Raw genomic sequence first — 18,706 nt, forward strand, 5'->3', positions numbered from 1 at the left:
AACAATGTGGCAAGGAAAATGTAGATTATGTTTCTAATGCAATTTATATAACAAGTGGAGCACTGCAATTTTGTGGGATATGAAATAACAGCTGTAACCTGTTAACCGGCTAGGCAGAAACAGTGCAGCAGGGAGCAGAAATATATTTGTTTGACGATGATGTTCTATCAAAATGCAGAGAGGTATGTGCATGTTTTATTTGCAATCCATGTAGAATTTATCGCATCAGTTATAAATGAAGAGGCCAATGGCTCATCTTCGTTTCGGAGAGATTTAATGATGAGAAAGAAGATAGATAGTGTGGGAGGAGTGTCTTTTCCCTCTTGTGCCTATCCTTCCATTGGCAGGTACAGTGATGAAAGGTGATGACAGGATCAATAGTCAGGTAGACTTCAGTGCTATGACAGTCCTACTGTGACCAATTCAGGTATAGGAACAAAAGTCAAATCAAGTGGTGGCGTAGCAGTAAAGCTACTGCCATATAGCGCCAGAGACCCGTGTTCAATTCTGACTGCGGGTGCTTGTCTGTATGGAGTTTGTATGTTCTTCCCGTGACTGCGTGGGTTTTTTCCTAGATCTTTAGTTTCCTCCCACACGCCAAAGACGTACAGGTTTGTAGGTTAATTGGCTTAGTGTAAATGTCAAGGATTGTCACTAGTGTCTGCTGGGTAGCGTTACTTTGTTGGGGTTGTTGGTCGGTGCAGACTCGGTGGACTGAAGGGCCTGTTTCCATGCTGTTTCTCTAAACTAGACTAAAACAGTCAACAAGGTTTCGTGAAGGGACTTTTAGCAATTTACTTTTCGGGCTTGAATGACTTCATTGGAACTCGATGGGACCCACACCAGTTAATTCATGAAGGCAAGTGCCAGAAGCACCAGGATCAAAGGAACTCATCCTGTATAACCATGCCCCTGACCAGAAGACAAGAATTATCTTCGCTCTTTCCAATTTCTATAGGAAAGGAGACACTCCACAAGAAGATGTAGTGAGGGAGGCGTGCACAAAAATAACGCGTTCAGGTTAAACTTTGACATGCTGTGAGCCAGGTTTGGTTCAATGAGGGGAAGTAAAAGGTTAGCCTTCGAGGTACATCCCCTCGTGGGTATGTTTCTCAGCAGCACTCGCTTCATGTTCTTGACCTTATCAGGAATTATTCTGTTTCTCTTGACAAAATTTGGCACCATGACAGGTAACTATGGCACTTGGCACATTCGCACCATTGAGGTAATTTCTAGACAGCTACAACTGTCGGCAGAATCACACAAACCCAGGGCAGATGCTGACCTATCTTAAAACATTTCTTATCAAAGTAATGAACGTAATTTTTCTTCATTGGATCGTGCGCACTGGAAAAATGATGTAACCCAACATCCTTTAATAAAGAATGCAGGGGAAAGAACAGACAAAGTGGCAACGTAACCTGGACAATGCAGAACTGGACGTTCAAATTTAACCAGCCTCAAAAGGCTGCGTTATATTGGAATCTTTTCTCTCTTTAGAGCAAGGAATACATGATGTAGACACGAGCCAACTGCAGGTAATGTCATGTTGATCGACTATTTGTCAAAGGAGTTGGAGATAAATATTTGATTAGGAGCAAGTTTAAAGGATCGGGTAATAAGTGCAGAAGAAGATTATCAAGTACTGCATACGATACGATATGCTAAGATAAAACTTTATTTATCCCCAAAGGGAAATTGGTAGTTGATAGTTCTTGTACTGCTGGGATTGTGGCTGTAAAGTGAAGGTTGAATGGAATTATATTATTGTTTCTTACTTTTGGGTTCGATAAAATAATTGTAGAGATTTAGGAGATGAAATGATGGGAAGAGCTACTGATCAGGAGAATTGTTCATGGAATGAAATTTAAAACATCCAATGGACCTGGTAGCAGCTGTCATAGTAAGCCGTCATGCTGAAAGATGAAGCACCTTTTCTTCTCTCTGCACAGTTGCTGTCTGACCAGCTGAGACTTTCCAGCAATTTCTGTTATTATTCCATATTCCCAGCATCTCCTGTATATTGCAGGTTATATTTTATATTGGAAACATGAACCTGCTTTCTTCAGCTTTACTGCATGGATATTAAACTTAATAATGCAATTTTTTAATCATTAATTTGAGTAGTTTCATTTCTATTCCTATGTACCTATAGAATATTAAATAATCTTTATTGAGGGAAGGTAATTGCTTTGTAGGTTCATTAATTTAATCATATCTGTCCCCCTTAGAGTTGAACAAGCCTTGACATTAATCATATGTTCAGTTAAATATTGCACCATTCAATCATTTATGCAATTCAGCACTTTACAGTGATCTAATTATTTGCATTTCCCCTAGCAGGCTCAATTTCTTCCTACGTAGTTCCTTCTCCACTTTTCAGCCTTATTTTTAGGCAGCGGGAGCGGTCTATAGATCTCCGCTGTAGTGGGAACAGTGCTTATCATTCCATGGTCAATCTACACAGTTAATCAATTGAGCACCTTGGACAATACAGCTCACCCCCTCCATGACACACTGGTCAACCTAAGGAGCACCTTCAGCAACAGGCTAGTTCCACCAATATGCAGTACAGAACACCACAGGAGTTCCCGTTTCTCTGCTATTGAACTGTACAACTCGTCCCCCTTCTGCCGTGCAGTAGACTGGCTTCCCACCCTCCCCAATCTCTGCACATCCCCAATCCTGGACTTTCCACTCGTCGTTTTAATTTCATGTTTCATGTATCTTGTTGTGTTTTATGATTGTTGGCAAACTCATTTCCCTCTTGGGATAAATAAAATTATATCGTATCGCATCGTGAAATGGACAGCCAGTCAAGTCACTGAAGAGAACAGTCTATTTCTGTGACGTCACTTTGTCAAGTGAAAACTGCTTAACCAATCTACAATGTTACTCTAAAACATAAACATAACGTATGTGTTTCTGTTTAAGAAGGAACTGCAGATGCTGGAAAATCGAAGGTACACACAAATGCTGGAGAAACTCAGTGGGTTCAGCAGCATCTATGGAGCGAAGGAGATAGGCAATGTTTCGGGCCGAAATCCTTCCTCAGACTGATTTTTCCTTTTTCCTTTTTCCTTTCTTCTCCCCGCCTCCCCCCACCCCCTATCAGTCTGAAGAAGGGTTTTGGTCGGAAACGTTGCCTATCTTCTTCGCTCCGTAGATGCTGCTGCACCCGCTGAGTTGCTCCAGCATTTTTGTGTACGTATGTGTTACTGTTAGGAGTTTGCATTGTGCTGTTACTGACTAATGTAAAAAGTACAACAGAAACTAATCTATAGTGTACACAAAAAAAGTGTGCAGAAATCTTTGAACCTAAGGTCCAGAATTCTCTCCTTAATCTTGTTTCCTTTAAGAGCCCACTCCATACCTATGGTTGTTTTTCCTGTCATTTCTGTTGTCATGTCATTTCTGTTTGCTGGGTACCAGTTTTAGAAGGATTCTAAAATAACTAGAATCAAGGCACTCTTAACCGGATTGCTAGAAAACAAGCTGTTTCATCAGGATATCTCATATTTAAATTGGTGTCATCTTTATACGCAATGTGCAAAGCATTTTTAATTTAGCATGCACCAGCTCCGAACTGTCATCCTATCCCTCCCTCTCTTGGACACTCTTTCCCCAGTCTGACAGCTGATAGGAAAGTCCCCTGAAAGTTGTTCCCTCAGTACTGCAATAATTATTCACTAGTGCTTCAGGACACACACACATACTGAAAGATCTCCTTGAATTTCTCTGTTGTTTGACAGGTCTCCCTATTGCACCTACACTCCATTTCTTGTATGCAATACCATATTAAAAGAAGATAATGTCATAAAGAAATTAAAAATTAAGGTTTATTTTCTTTGGGGCCCATTCATGTTTGGATCAGACGAAATTTCTTATCAAACCTGGTAAGTTATTTGATTCTTAAGACGGTGTTTAATCTCAAGCCAAAAAAAGGCAATGAGACATTTCTTGTTTTAACATATTTTTGAGACAGAAATGATCAATATGTTTGTCGTCTTTTTTCCAGTTCTTGTTAAGAGAGAGTTTGAACAAATTACACAAATAGTTTTGACAGAGTCTGCCACAATTCATACTGCTATAAACATAGGGTAATATCACTCAAATATCATATTATCCAATGACATTGATGAGAGTTTGGCTTTTTGGAGATATGGTTAAGGGACAGCAAATTGTGATGTGTGTTTATTGTATATCTACTAAGGATCCTCTCATCAGCTAATGTGCGGTCCTGACATCCCATCCAACTAATTAGAAACCTTTGATCCATCGTTAATCAGACTTTATCGCTCTCCAATGTTGTATTTCTCTGTGCCTTGTCTATGTGACAATAAAGTATTCCATTCCATTCCATGTATCTTGTACTGATTGGTGCATCCTTCATCTGTGCACTGTGGACAGCTTGATTCAATCCATACGTAGTCTTTTCTCAGCCTGGATATCACACAAACAAAAGCTTTTCACTATACCTCAGTGCACGTGACAATAATAAACTAAACTAAATTAGACTGCAAGTGCCAATGTCAACATCTGAGCACTTTTGATACAAGTACACAGATGCAGTCAAATCACAACCACAATTTTCAAAATAATTCAAGCACATTATCTGGTCTTTAATTTAGTAGCTTTAATGTGGCATCACTGATCATAAATTGTCACTTTCCCAGCAAATGCAACCAAGGTATTCCATTGGCCATAAAGCACTTTGACGCAGTGAGGGGTAAATAACTGCACATGTTCTTTGGCTTATCATTTTTGAAAGATCACCAGATTCAGAAGCTGAGAGTGAATTTGCTCCAGTTTGCTCCAGCATCGCAATGACTTGTTGCTTTGTAGATTAATGAGCTACTGTGAATCACCCCCAGCGGCAGTGACTAGTGGGAGGATCACAAGTTGTCAATGGCCATGTTTGAGTTAAAGGGAATTAAGTCAGGTCTCAATGGTCTGAATGGCCTCCCATTTCATCTGTGAATTCGAATTAGATGTGATTTTAACTTTTACCAACCACAGAACACTTGCATCAAGAAAAATGATCTCATTACTTGCAGCACACGATCTGTGACTTATAACAAATGGTTGTCCAGTTGTCTGATTCAGACTTCTTCAGAAGTTCATAAATCATAGAAGCAGAATTAGGCCTTTCAGCCCATCAAGTCTACTCTGCCATTCAATCATGGTTGATCTGTCTTTTCCTGTCCACCCCATTCTCCTGCCTTCTCCACACAACCTTTGACCAAGTTACTTGTCAAGAATCTGTCAATGGCCGCAATGGTGGTGCAGCAGTTAGTGCCGCTGCCACAGCTCCAGGGACCCAGGTTTGATCTTGATCTTGGATATGATCTGTGCAGAGTTTGGGTGAGCGGTTCCACTCACAATAAAGAAAATGCTGGAAGATGAATTAGTTGCTGTATATGAAGCTGGTACAATTAAGGCCATGATGGCACATATGGGATAGAATTAGTTGCAGAGCACAGGAAAATAAAGAGAGAGGGAATGTGACTGATGGTGATGACTCAACGAACCACATGGCTGCCTTCTATATCATTGCAAGTAAACAAAAACAATTTAACCACTTTTATCTGGTAAAATATCCCAGGGTTGACAGAAAGCCGCAAACAGTAGGACAAGCGAAAGGTAGGTTTTACGAAGTATCTTAGAGGGAGAGGTGGAGAAGCAGGGAAATTCCAAACAAATTCCAAACAAATGCCTGAACATTCTCCTGGTGTCTTGGCCATGGCCTATTCTGCAAGCAAAATGTTATTTTTAAAAAGTAATTCTGTCATGTGCAAATTGACTGCTGCATTTGCATTGATGGCTAGCTTTTTAAATTGTTTAAAGAGCTATCTTTTTCACTTCTTAAGAGTGTTAATGGAGTTGCAGAATAGCCAGCTCATTGATTTATTTTAATGTGGTTCATTGATGCCTAGTGTGGATGTCAGTTCAGGATGTTCCTGTAATACACTGTTAGTAACGAGTTAGTGGAATATAACACAATTATATGCTTAAATAATAAGACTCATAGAATAGAAAATAGGTGCAGGAGGAGGCCATTCGGCCCTTCAATCCAGCACCGCCATTCATTGTGATCATGCCTGATCGTCCCCAATCAATAACCCGTGCCTGCTTTCTCCCCATATCCCTTGATTCCTCTAGCCCCTAGAGCTCTACCTAACTCTCTCTTAAATCCATCCAATGATTTGGCCTCCAATGCCCTCTGTGGCAGGGAATTCCACAAATTCACAACACTCTGGGTGAAAAAGTTTTTTCTCACCTCCGTCTTAAATGGTCTCCCCATTATTCTAAGACTGTGGCCCCTGGTTCTGGACTCGCCCAACATAACATTTTTCCTGCATCTAGCTTGTCCAGTCCTTTTATAATTTTATATGTTTCAATAAGACCCCCCCCCTCCCCTCAACCTTCTCCTGGTATACACGTATACATGAATGAAATGTATACTTTTATGTATACAAAGGTGGGTACGTTATTTTCATTATCTGATACAACAATCCCTTTTTGTTAAAAGAGGAGAATAATGTGAAGTATAGCTGGTTTTGGATGCGTCACGATTTCCCAGCTGAGTCTGGCCTCTAAGGACAATATCTCACACAGGCAGATGGAGCAATGCTGTGCGAATAAAAAATAATATTTGGTGGCTTCATCCCTTGGCTTGATTCTTCCTAAAGACCTCACCAAGGGTTCATTCTAATACTCAGTGCCGTAACATTTTTCTATTAAGCCTGGCACAATCAATTATTCCTTAAAGCAGTCCATTGAAGACTTTGCTAATTAATCAGACGGAATGATTGGAATTTATTTGCAACACTTGCAGAATTTCTCTCTCTGTTTGCCTGCGTCATTAAATCAGTTACATTGGTGGTTCTTTTTCCTTCTCAGGTAGTGCTGGAAACCCCGTGATGTTCAATGATAAAGGTGATCCTCCCGGCCGTTATGATATCTTCCAGTATCAGCTCATTGCTAACAATACCTGGGACTACCGCCTCATTGGGCAGTGGACAGAGCAACTGTATCTTAATGTAAGTCCCACCCTGCTGGACTCTTAACAGCCATGGAACATTGTGCAGCTGGTAAAACCAATATGTTTCTCCCAAGGGGACATCTTACTTGAAGGGAACATGGCAGTAAGGTAGGGCTTGGGTACTGTGGCATTAATATTTTGGCCCATGTTCCCCCCCCTCCCACCCCCACCCCCCCCCTCCCCCCCCACCCCCTATAAATCACTGAATGCACTAGTTTCCTTTTATATTGCTGGTTGCATAAGTGTTTCATTACATCCCTCAGGCAGTTGCAGGTATCACACAAAGCATTGGAATCGTTGAGGCTGTTTCCAATAGCAACACACCCTTTGCAATAGCACATACTTATGTAGAATCTATCCACAGCACAACATCCAATGTTAGTGCCTTGCCGTGATCCATATACGTTGCTTCATTAGCAAGATAACTGCTTGATGGAAGCAATTTAAAGCTTAACACTTGGAGAACAGGACGATGCAGTGGTGAAGCTGGTAGAGCAGCTGCCTCATAGCTCTGACAGCCCAGGTTTGATCCTGACCACCAGTGCTGCCTGTGTGGAGTTTGGTGCCTTCTTTCTGTAACTGTGTGGGTTTATTCCAATGCTCCAGTTTCCTCCCACTCTCCACATGCTGGTGAGGTATTTGGCCACTGTGGAACTGAGTGGTAGAATTTGCAGGAAATGGATGGGATTGTGGGGTGAAGAAAATAGATAATGTAAATGGATGCATGTAGTTGGCACAAACTTTCTGGGCTGATGGGCCTGTTTCCATTTTGTTTGATTCTCAGGAAACAGCCTGGGACTTGTTCATGTTTAAGCATTTGGTCATTTGCATAGCACTACCTATCAGTTAGATTTCCTGGTTATCACAGCATGTTTTTCCCAATACAATACAGACTGATACAAATGCAAAATGATAGCATCTCTTCGAGGTATTCTTTAGATCCAAATCACACTGGGGATATTAGTATATAAAATGGAGAAGCAGCAGGTTAAGAAACTGAAGCTGGTATTTCGGGTGGAGACCCTTCTTCAGACTGAAGAAGGGTCTCGACCCAAGATGTCACCCATTCCTTCTATCCAGAGATGCTGCATCAACATATAAACAAATTGAAAAGGATGATTGTAGAAACAAGGAATAGAATAGAATAGAATTAACTTTATTGTCATTCAGACCTTACGGTCTGAACAAAATTTCGTGCCTGCAGTCATACATACAATAATACAATAATAAACAATAATAAACACAAATTAACATCCACCACAGTGAGTCCTCCAAGCACCTCCTCACTGTGGTGGAGGCAAAAATCTTAGGGCTGCAGTCTCTTCCCTCCTCTTCTCCCTCTGCGCTGAGGTGATTCCCCACCAGGCGATGGTACAAACAGTCCCACGGCTCACCATACCCGCAAATGGGCCGGCTCAAACACCGCGGCCTGGGGTGGTCGAAGCTGCCGCCCTCCAGTCCAGCGGACGCAGCCGCTGGCCCGTGGCTGAACGCTGGATTTAGGTCACCGCCGCCAGAACGCCGTCCCAGCCACTGGAGCACCGTTCCAGCCCCGAGCCGGATCGCCCTCACGTGAGTGCCGTTACTCCCTCGAGCTGGGCCGCTCCGACGGGAGCACCACAGCCCCTCACGGGAGAGTCTCAGCCCCGCGCTAGGCCGCCCTCACGGGAGCGTCACAGCCCCTCACGGGAGCGCCGTTCCAGCCCCGAGCCGGACCGCCCTCACGGGAGCGAGCCCAGGGCAAGTCCTGACAGGCTCTGCCTCCGGAGTCTCGAGGTCAATACAATACAATACGGTTTATTTGTCACATTGCACAAAAAGTGCAAGTGAAATGGATATGTCAGCAGCGATACAATGATAAAGAGCACACACAAAAACACAATAAAAATTTAACATAAACATCCACCACAGCATTCATCACTGTGGTGGAAGGCACACAATTTGGCCAGTCCTCCTCCATTTTCCCCCGTGGTATATACACACGATGGTTAATACACAAAAAGGTCGCCAGCTCCGCCATTAGGCCTCAGCGCAGACGGAGGCAGAGAAGGGGGATACGACAAGAAAGTCGCATTCCCCCGAAGGTAGAGACAGCAAGCCCCGTTTCAACCCACCCCACATAAACACAACCTAAAAACCAAAAACTTAACTAGACAAAACGAAAAAAAAAACCAACACAAAAAAGTAAAAACAAACGGACTGCAGGCGAGCCGCAGCCGTTCACCAGCGCCGCCACTTACGGATAATAGACTTGATGATTAATACACTAAAAGACACCAATTTCTGGAGTAACTCAGCGGGTCAGGCAGCATCTCTGGAGACCATGGATAGGTGAACATGGGTTGGGATCCTTCTTCAGAGCAAGTAAAGCTGCTGGCTTCAAGGCATGGTTGCCCAAATTCATCTGCTTGTGGTGATAATGGGATTCAATTCTCTACAGGTTTAAAAAGCAAACTACCTTGGTGTCAATGTCAGGATATATTGATGCAACACTTACTGTAGGGTTCACTTGACTTTAAGTGTGCAACACTAACTGGAGTTAAATAATTGCTGAAAGGACCAAGGTGACAAGCTGCCTCCTGAAAGGAAAGCACATGTACTCCCAAGCAATCTTGCTGGCCCTCACCAGCAGTTTGACTAAACAGATGCAGACATCAAAATATCGCAGGAATCACAAAGCAGCCAATGTATCATGTGCATGGATTAAAACAATAATTTATTTTGAACTATTTGGGGAAGTTCCAAACTTTCTAGCTGGAAGTAGCCTGAATTTGACACTAGCTTTAACGAATACCAGCCTAGCATATATAACTCACAGAAGCTTGTGTGGGAGAGTGTTCATGACAATTGATGTGATTTATGATGTGCATTTGAATTTCTGGCCGGCACAAGCGACAAGAAAATTGCCCTGGAGGTCGGTGTATAATTGCCAGTGTGGTTTCAGAAAATAAAAGGGGTTGTCAGAGGAAATGGAAGACTATTGTAATCAGGAAATACTTGCGGCTGTGCCATTTCTATCTGAAATCTGATATTTAACAAGGCAGCTTTCCCAGCTTTGACTCTTGCAAGTAAACAGAGAAATCCACAAGGATGTCCATTGATTTGGGTGCTGCTCCCACCCTAATCTGTTGGAATGAAAGGGTCTTTTGTGAGGAAATTTAAATCGTAGCCACTGAAATTGTTTGTCTGTCCTTCCTATAAATAAATGAGAATATCTTCTTCATCTTGCGTATGGAGTGCACACCCTAAAGTTGTAGGACAACTTGTTGTATTTGATCTTATTTGATTGTGCACACCAGGTTGATTGCATTCGTCGAAACAAGGCGGACCACGTGAAGGTTGCCATCTCCTACCCCAACTAGAACAAGTAGAAAAAGATGAAACATATTTCAGCACCATAAATGAAAGGAAAAAAAATGATAATGAAAGATCTTCACCAATATCTATCTATCTATCTATCTATCTATCTATCTATCTATCTATCTATCTATCTATCTATCTATCTATCTATCTATCTATCTATCGTGCCCAATTGACTGTAGGATTTAGACTGTAATTTAGATTTACTCTGTATTTGGATTAATATAGCATTTCTGAACATTGAAAATAACCGATCAATGCAGGAGTTAATTTTTTCATCAGCCTTTATTAATACTATCCAATATTTTTTGAATAATAGTGACTATAGAGCTTAAAATATGGCATGGCTTAGGCTTGGTAACCTGCAGCATTTACAGCTTTAAATAACCTTGACTATACTTGCTTGACTGTCAAACGTGCAAAGTTGCACTCCTAATATTAGTCTCTGCAGTTCTCTTCTCTGCTTGTTCAGTACATTTCTGAAGGTCATCTTGTCTGCCCATTCTAGACAGAATATATTTCTCCCACACACCACCCTACAGGTTACAAATGCTTTTGTAATTTCAAAACTTTTTTTCATATATATATATATATTTGAAAGTACAATACAATAGGCACACATCTTTCTTTACATTCATTGTATCATCAAACTAATTTGTTCTATCACCAATGCCATTTGGGTTTCCTCTATCAGCAATACTTACAAAGCTTTTGATAAGTTGTTAGACAGGACTGCAACCCTCATGACTAGCCCTTCCAAACAGAACCTCTGTGATGAAGTTCATCCCTCAGCATGTACTCTTGCAACTAGAAGAAAACCCACATGGCCACAGGGAGAGTGTACAATTGTGTACAGGCAACACCCGTAGTCAGGATCGAATGTGGGCATCTGGTGCTGTAAAGCAGCAACTCCAACACTGTGCCACCGTGCCACCCCATCAGCTTAAACTGGTGTTTGCCAATACCACAATTGGACCAAGTAGCCTTTTGCAAAGGCAGCTGGACATGTAGCTATTAGTGGTTCGACATCTGTCAACATAAATTTTATGCAGAGCCTATGTTGGATAGAAGAGGTGTGGCTTAGTCACTGTTCTAGAGTCTAGTTCCAGTTTCCCATTGCTAATCAATTTAGCCCCTAAAGAGCATAAAAGCTAGAACCTCACACTAATCCTTTTTGTAAAATAAAATTTAAATCTTGAATCTGGAATGTTGTACACATATCTGGGAATCCACATCTTATGAATTGAGGCCTCAGGATATAGCAACCACAGTAACACAGAAGAGAGACTCGAGTCCCAAGAAGACAGAAGTGAAACTAGGATTGTGTAGGAAGAAACTGCAGATGTTGGTTTAAACCAAAGATAAACACAAAAAGCTGGAGTAACTCAGCAGGACAGGCAGCATCTCTGGAGAGAAGGAATTTGGGGACGTTACAGGTCGAGACCCTTCCTCAGACTGCTTGTTCTCCTCAGTATTGCATGAGGTTAATGGGAGATTTTGAGAGAGGTAATCTAAAATGTAAAGGGTTTGATAGACTCTTGGAGACTTTTTATTGACAGGTGAGTCAATATCAGGGTCACAACTGGAGTGATTGGATAAAACGTAGAGGTGAGATGAGCAATTCTTTTCCCAGCAAGTTATTATAATCTGAAACGCGCTATCTGAAAGGCTGGTGGAAGTAGATTGAATACTGACTTTGAAGAAAGATATTGGACAAATAGTTGAAGGGTAAAATAATTCCAAGCCTATGGAGGAAGAGCACAGAAGTGGAACGAAGTTGATTGCCTTTTCGGAATTGGCAGAGGCACAATGGATTGTATACCTATCATCTGTGCTGCTGGATTCTATGAGTTCCAATCTCCAACTTTTGACATTAACTGATCCCAGCTGAGATAATAACAAACATACAGCAACTGACCTAAAATATCTGGGGTAGAAAGGAGAAATTTGATTGTGGATCTTGTGCCTACTGCCTCAAGATTTCTCATAAAGTTTCTCATCTACATGCAATTCAATTGAAGATGAATATAAATTTAGCTGTAAAACCTTCTGTAGTTGTCAGTCCTGTTGCCATTTACTGTTAACTTTACAAGGGAATGATCTGGTACTGGGCATCTTTTGAATCACTTCCTCCAGGAAAAATAGAAGGGGTTAGATGTTGTTAGGTAAATGATGTTATCTTGATAGCATTGTAAACTGACTGCAAGTTTTGAACTTCAAGGAACATGTCCAGCTATTCTCCATTCTATTCTAAATAATCTAAATTTAACATGGAGAGAATAAGTGCAGATATGTTTAAATGTATTTTCAAAGACTGAAATAGTTTGAAGCATGAAACAGCAGTCAGGGTAGACAAATAAATTAAAGCTGAGGTGAGGTTCCTTTGTTAAAAATAACATAAATATTTTTTAAATTCATTGTTTAAAAAGAGAACAGCAAGAAGAACATACCCACAACAGCATGCAGAAATGTAGGTTCTCAAAGTAGAATAGAATAATTTATTGTCAGTTAAATCTTTCGCTTAGCAAGGTATGCAAATAGCCACCCATAAAGGGTGCTTACAAAGTTACATATTTCTCCACTCTGAGCCAGTACCCACTTTGTTCTTTCCCCCTTTCCCCTCACCCCTCCCTAACAGTGGCCCCCCCATGCTGGGTTGTCCATTGTTCTCCCCCCACCCTCATGCAAGTGCCATTGGTCTTGTGCCTTTATCAGATGAGAGAGCTATCCTCCTGTTAAATGTTTCAGGGTGGTGAACTCCACTGCGAGGAGCAGGATAGCAACAGAGAGGCTCCTTAGAAGTAAGATTGAAGTGTAAACCCTTGGAAATTCAGAGTTTGTCATCAGGTAGAGAAACAAAATTGGGAATTGGGAAACAAAATTGGGAACTAAAGCCAATTAGTGTGAAATGAAAGACAAATAGAAAGCGGATAAAAATAGATGATTTTTATTTCATTTATAACATTTTCTTTTTTTTTCTTTGGGAATGAGTCTCCAAGCTTTAAGTTATTTTTTCTATTGACAGAGCCCGGTTTAGTAGTTATCGTGTATCACCCTATTCAACAGTGCGGCACAGTGGTGGAATTCCGAGTTGCTGCCTTGCAGTACTGGAGACCAGAGTTCGATCCTGACTATGGGTGCTTTCAGTCCGGAGTTTGTACGTTCACCCATTCCATCTCTCCAGAGATGCTGCCTGTCCCGCTTACTTACACCAGCTTTTTGTGTCTAATTTGAATGAAAAAACCCACAAGTTCAACATCCTGAGTTTGTGCTTCTCTCTATCACGCAGAAATAGCAAACAACTGATTTTCACCAATCCTCTCATCACTGAGGGCTTTCAGCAGAGTTCTCTGGATCAGTGGAACATCTTTGACAGCATATTCTGCATTCCCAAGTCTAATTGCTTGTTTGGACGTCAGTGGTTGGTGCCTTTTTTTAACAGTAGCACCTAGTAGTAAAATGAGCAGACAGATTTATTGTTGTTGCAGCAAAACCCAGTCCTCTGACAACCTTCCTGACTCTTTCACCAGAGACCATGTCCCCCTCTTTTACTGTGGGTGTACTCTGAGCACACAGACTGCACCTGCTCAAAGGTTTGGCTCACTTTAATTTTCTTGAGGCCAATTGGGGAAAGTTAATCAACGCTGGCGGAGGGGCATGCACAACTCATGTAAAATCAAACATCTCCTTTGTATCATTTAATTTTTCAAATGCTTTGATCAGTCCATTCACCAAACTTTTTGTACTGACGAGGGAATATTATCATATTTTTAACCCGCCAAGCTACGGTATTTAATAATAATCAAATAATATAGACAATTTTGTGGCAGCATATTCAACTAGTTGTGTTTAGTTTAGAGATACAGCATGGAAACCATTGAAATCCCACACACTAGTTCCATGTTATCCCACTTTCACATCCTACACACAAGGGGCAATTTACAAAAGCCAATCAACCTACACACCTGCACGCCTTTGGAATGTGGGAGGAAACCGGAATACGCAGAGAAAACCCAGGCGATCACAGGGAAACGCACAAACAGATAGGTCAGGATTGAACCTGGTCTCTCATGCTGAAAGGCTGTGCCACCTTGAAGGTTTAAGGTGCATTCCTAAACAAGAATAGTGGTAGATTTTCCGCCTTACAGTGCCAGAGACACTCGTTCAAGATTCAAGAGAGTTTAATGTCATGTGTCCCAGATAGGACAATGAAATTCTTACTTTGCTTCAGCACAACAGAATATAGAAGGCATGAATACAGAACAGATCAGTGTGTCCATATACCATTGTATAAATATATACACACATGAATAAATAAAACATATAAAGTGCAAATAAACTGATAATGGGCTATTAATGTTCAGAGTTTTGTTTGAGTTGAGTTCAATGGCCTGATGGCTGTGGGGAAGAAGCTGTTTCTCAACCTGGACGTTGCAGTCTTCAGGCTCCTGTACCTTCTACCTGAAGGTAGCGGGGAGATGAGTGTGTGGCCAGGATGATGTGGGTCCTTGATGATGCTGCCAGCCTTTTTGAGGCAGCGACCTGACTATCCTATCGATCCTGTCTGTACAGAGTTTGCACATTCTCCCCATGACCGCATGGCTTTCTCCCGGTGCCCTGGTTTTCTCCCACACTTTAAAGATGTAAAGTTCTAAACTGTCCCTAGTGTGTACAATGGTGCTAGTTTACAGGGATCGTTGGTTGGCCAAAGGGTCTGTTTCCTGTATCTCGAAACTAAACTAAACTAAGAAGGGAATCTGCTTATGGATCAAAAGATGGTTTGAGAGGTCATTGTGAAATGTTTATGATTACATAAGAGGCTATGTTTAGAGGCAGAATATCATGATGCAAAGCAAGTAATAAATCCATGGGACGTAACAGAACAGAAAGGTAGAGCATTACTTGAAGCTAGCACAGTGGTTACCACAAGGCTAATATAATAAACTATAACAAAAGTCTGCTGAATGCTGAACACATTTTTAAAAATCAGAATTTGTTTTAAAAATTCTATTATAGGGGTGATTGTTTCATTTTTAATGAAACATTTGTGTTTATTTCTTGTAACATTTTGTAATTATTCAAATTATTCTCCTGTCAGATGACAGGATGCAGCTGTGGTGTTCTTGACTGAATCTGCATTGTCACGCTGAAGGGCACAATTATACCTTTACCGACAGTTTACCAGAATATATGATGCAGCGCAGACGGTTCATTTCCCACTGTGTGCTGTAGGCAGTACTCTGAAAATACAGTGATAGTTAACTCTATTTTGCAATACTAAAGTACAGAAGGTACTATGGCTAAAACAGGACAGCGAGGATTCAAAAAGAGACGGGTTAGTTCAGGGATACGCATGGAAACAGGCCCTTCGGCCCACTGGGTCTGTACCAACGAGCGCACTAATACTATCCGACACACATTAGAGATAATTTGCAATTGTACCAAGCCAATTAGCCTACAAACCTGTACATCTTTGGAGTGTGGGAGGAAACCGGAGATCCCGGAGAAAACCCTCGCAGGTCACTGGAAGAAAATGCAAACTCCGTACAGACAGCACCCCCATAGATAGGATTGAACCCGGATCTCTGGCTCTGGAAGTGCAGGAACTCTACCGCTGTGCCACTGAGCAAGAATGAGAAAGAAAATGTAGCTGTGGAGTGTAAAGAGAAAGCCTGGCAGTGGGAGAGAACATTGTTGTGTGCACAGAAAACAAGAGTGCTGATGACCTGATGCAGATGAAGATTGTAGGGAGAATGATTGGAAATGGACATGTTCAGCATGCAATAGAAACTATTTACTGCCTAGGCAGAATCAAAAATAAACTTCATTACACCTCCGTCATACCTAAGCACTTCATGGAATTAGGTCAGAAAACACGTGCACACAATCGATGGTGAAAAACAAGTTCTCTTCGAAGAAAGATTGTAGCTGCTGCAACTTCTGGCGATTTCAAGAATAAGAATGTAATGTTTGTTAGATGTGTTTCAAGGGATGTTGAACTAAATGAAATAGAGGTACAGATTATCTCTGAGCTGAATGAATAATGGACCAGGCATGAATGGCTCTCTCATTATCCCTTGGTTGAACACCTTGTTAGAAAGTGTTTTATAATTACTATGGCACAATGAAGCGGATTAAACTAAGCATGTTTGTAAGAAACCTCAGTGAAAATCATAACTAAATGGTGAACTGCATGCTTTGAAACCTGAATCAATATCTTAATCATGTTTTATTTGCTCCATTGGTTTTATGCAAGCGTGCTGATATGTTTTGCATGCTCTGAACAGCTTGTGTCCACTCATTAATCATACCTACACATTCTGCTCCTATCATGAGTTCCAGGGCAAATATTCTTTAAGCTCTCCTGCGGTGTGGCCAGTGTGGGATTCTGATATGACCTGTTGTCAGAGTGATTGAATGTGCCCAGTGTCGCTGTCTATATCACCATTCATCACCCTTTCCACACTCTGCTTCTCAAGTTACACATCACTGTGGTTCATTGCGCTGGCAATGAACTATTCGACGGTGAATGGAATGGAATTGAAGGAAGCATTGATTTGTTGGGAGTTATTCAGTTTTGTCCTTCCTGCCACTTTCTAAGCAATGCACAGACACCTTGAATACAATTATACCACAGTAGGGTACGGGTATGCAGTATAATGCAGATACATAAACCACCCAGAAATGCTGCAGGAATACTTGAACAGCAGTTTCTGCCGAACCTGGATACTGCAGTGATTCTGTAATGGTTTCACATTAATCTGTATTCATTGAATTTTCTGTCCTTATCGGTGGCTGATATTAACCATATCCCCTCCCTTTATTCCTTCCCTCACCCCCATTACAGTCCACCATCCCAACCTAATTTAAACCTGAATCGATGTGTCAAGCTGCTTCAATGTGGCTTTCTTCGCCGTGTGCCTTTAGTTTAGTTTCAAGACACACCGTGGAAACAGGCCCTTCAATCCACGCCGACCATCGATCACCCACACACCAGTTATATGTTAACCCAGTTTAATATCCTACATACGGGGCAATTTACAGAAATCAATTAACCTACAAACCTGCCTGTCTTTGGGATGTGGGAGGAAACTGGAGCACCCAGTGAAAGCCCACGCGATCAAATGGACAAAGTCCACACAGACAGCAACCATAGGCAGATCACACCCTGGTCTCTGGCCCTGTCAGGCAGCAGCTCTACCAATGCTCTACTGTGCTGCCCTGTTCTTTACTGGAAAGAAAAAGATCATTTGTTAGGATTTCGACCTGACTGGCCTATCTCTCTCTCCCCCCCCTTGCAATCCATCGCAACTACCAAACCCTAATTCAAATGATAAATTAAAAAAGAAGCCAAAGAATTTGAACTTGCAAGCCCTAAATTCGTTGTATCCATTTTTACTTCTGGCGCTTGCTCAGTGTCTATATCTGTGTGTGAACTATACCAAGTTGAGAGAGAGCATCAAGAATTTGCCAGTCATGAGTCTGACTGAGGCAGCAAGATCTTCTTTCTCACTTACTTTAAATTCAGGTAGTCGCTGTTGCAGTTGGGTCCGGGATATGTACTGTAATACTGTAGACAAACCACATGAGCCTTAACATTATTTTTGACACCAACCGCAATGACTGCAGTGTCTACGTGAGACAGCACATGGAAGGAAGATCAGCAGAGAGAAGGCGTTGCACATGAGAAGAGGTGGTTAGTAATCAACCTGGCAATTAATCAAAGAGCAGTGCTGAGGAGGTTGTGGTTCACTGGGGAAGCAAATACAGGAGATATACATTGGCAGCTCCAGATTTAGTGGAATCTTCGGTGGTTCAGTTGGCTTTATTTTGACAGCAGTAATTAATTTTCTTCCACATCTGGCTCTTTCTGGTGGTTGTAGGCATTGGGCAAGGTGGGTGCGCACTTCAAGGCTGCTAGGTTCAATACCTGAGAGTGCCTGGCAGCATTGGAGAACAGGGAGCATTGCAGCTAAAAATAGCGGAGCCCAGGGTACTCTTCCCGAGACTTGTGACACTGATTAGCTCCATGAACAGGAAGTTGCAGCTTCAACAGCATGAGCCATTCCTAGAACATAGAACAAAGAACCGCACAACACAGGAACCACCATGTCTGTGATGAACATTATGCCAAATATAATGAATCACCTCTGCCTGCAAGTAACCCATATCTCTCCATTTCCTGCAGATTCATGTGCCTATCCTAAAGTATCTTAATCACCACTGTTACATATACTTCCATTACCACTCCTGGCAGAGTGAGGCATACGCCACTCTGTGTTTAAAATATATATATTGTCC

At 41.7% G+C, this 18,706-nt stretch overlaps 1 protein-coding gene across 2 annotated transcripts in view; it reads left to right on the forward strand.

The window, feature by feature from the left end:
• LOC129704549 (metabotropic glutamate receptor 7-like) overlaps positions 1-18,706 on the forward strand; it is a 464,128-nt gene that overhangs the window by 302,852 nt on the left and 142,570 nt on the right. For both annotated transcript variants that reach the window (XM_055647732.1, XM_055647731.1), the window contains exon 7: positions 6,904-7,043. In XM_055647732.1, the coding sequence (XP_055503707.1) occupies positions 6,904-7,043 (140 nt within the window). The remainder of the gene's footprint in view (positions 1-6,903; positions 7,044-18,706) is intronic.

Source organism: Leucoraja erinacea, chromosome 16, assembly GCF_028641065.1.
Source record: "Leucoraja erinacea ecotype New England chromosome 16, Leri_hhj_1, whole genome shotgun sequence".
NCBI lineage: Eukaryota > Metazoa > Chordata > Chondrichthyes > Rajiformes > Rajidae > Leucoraja > Leucoraja erinaceus.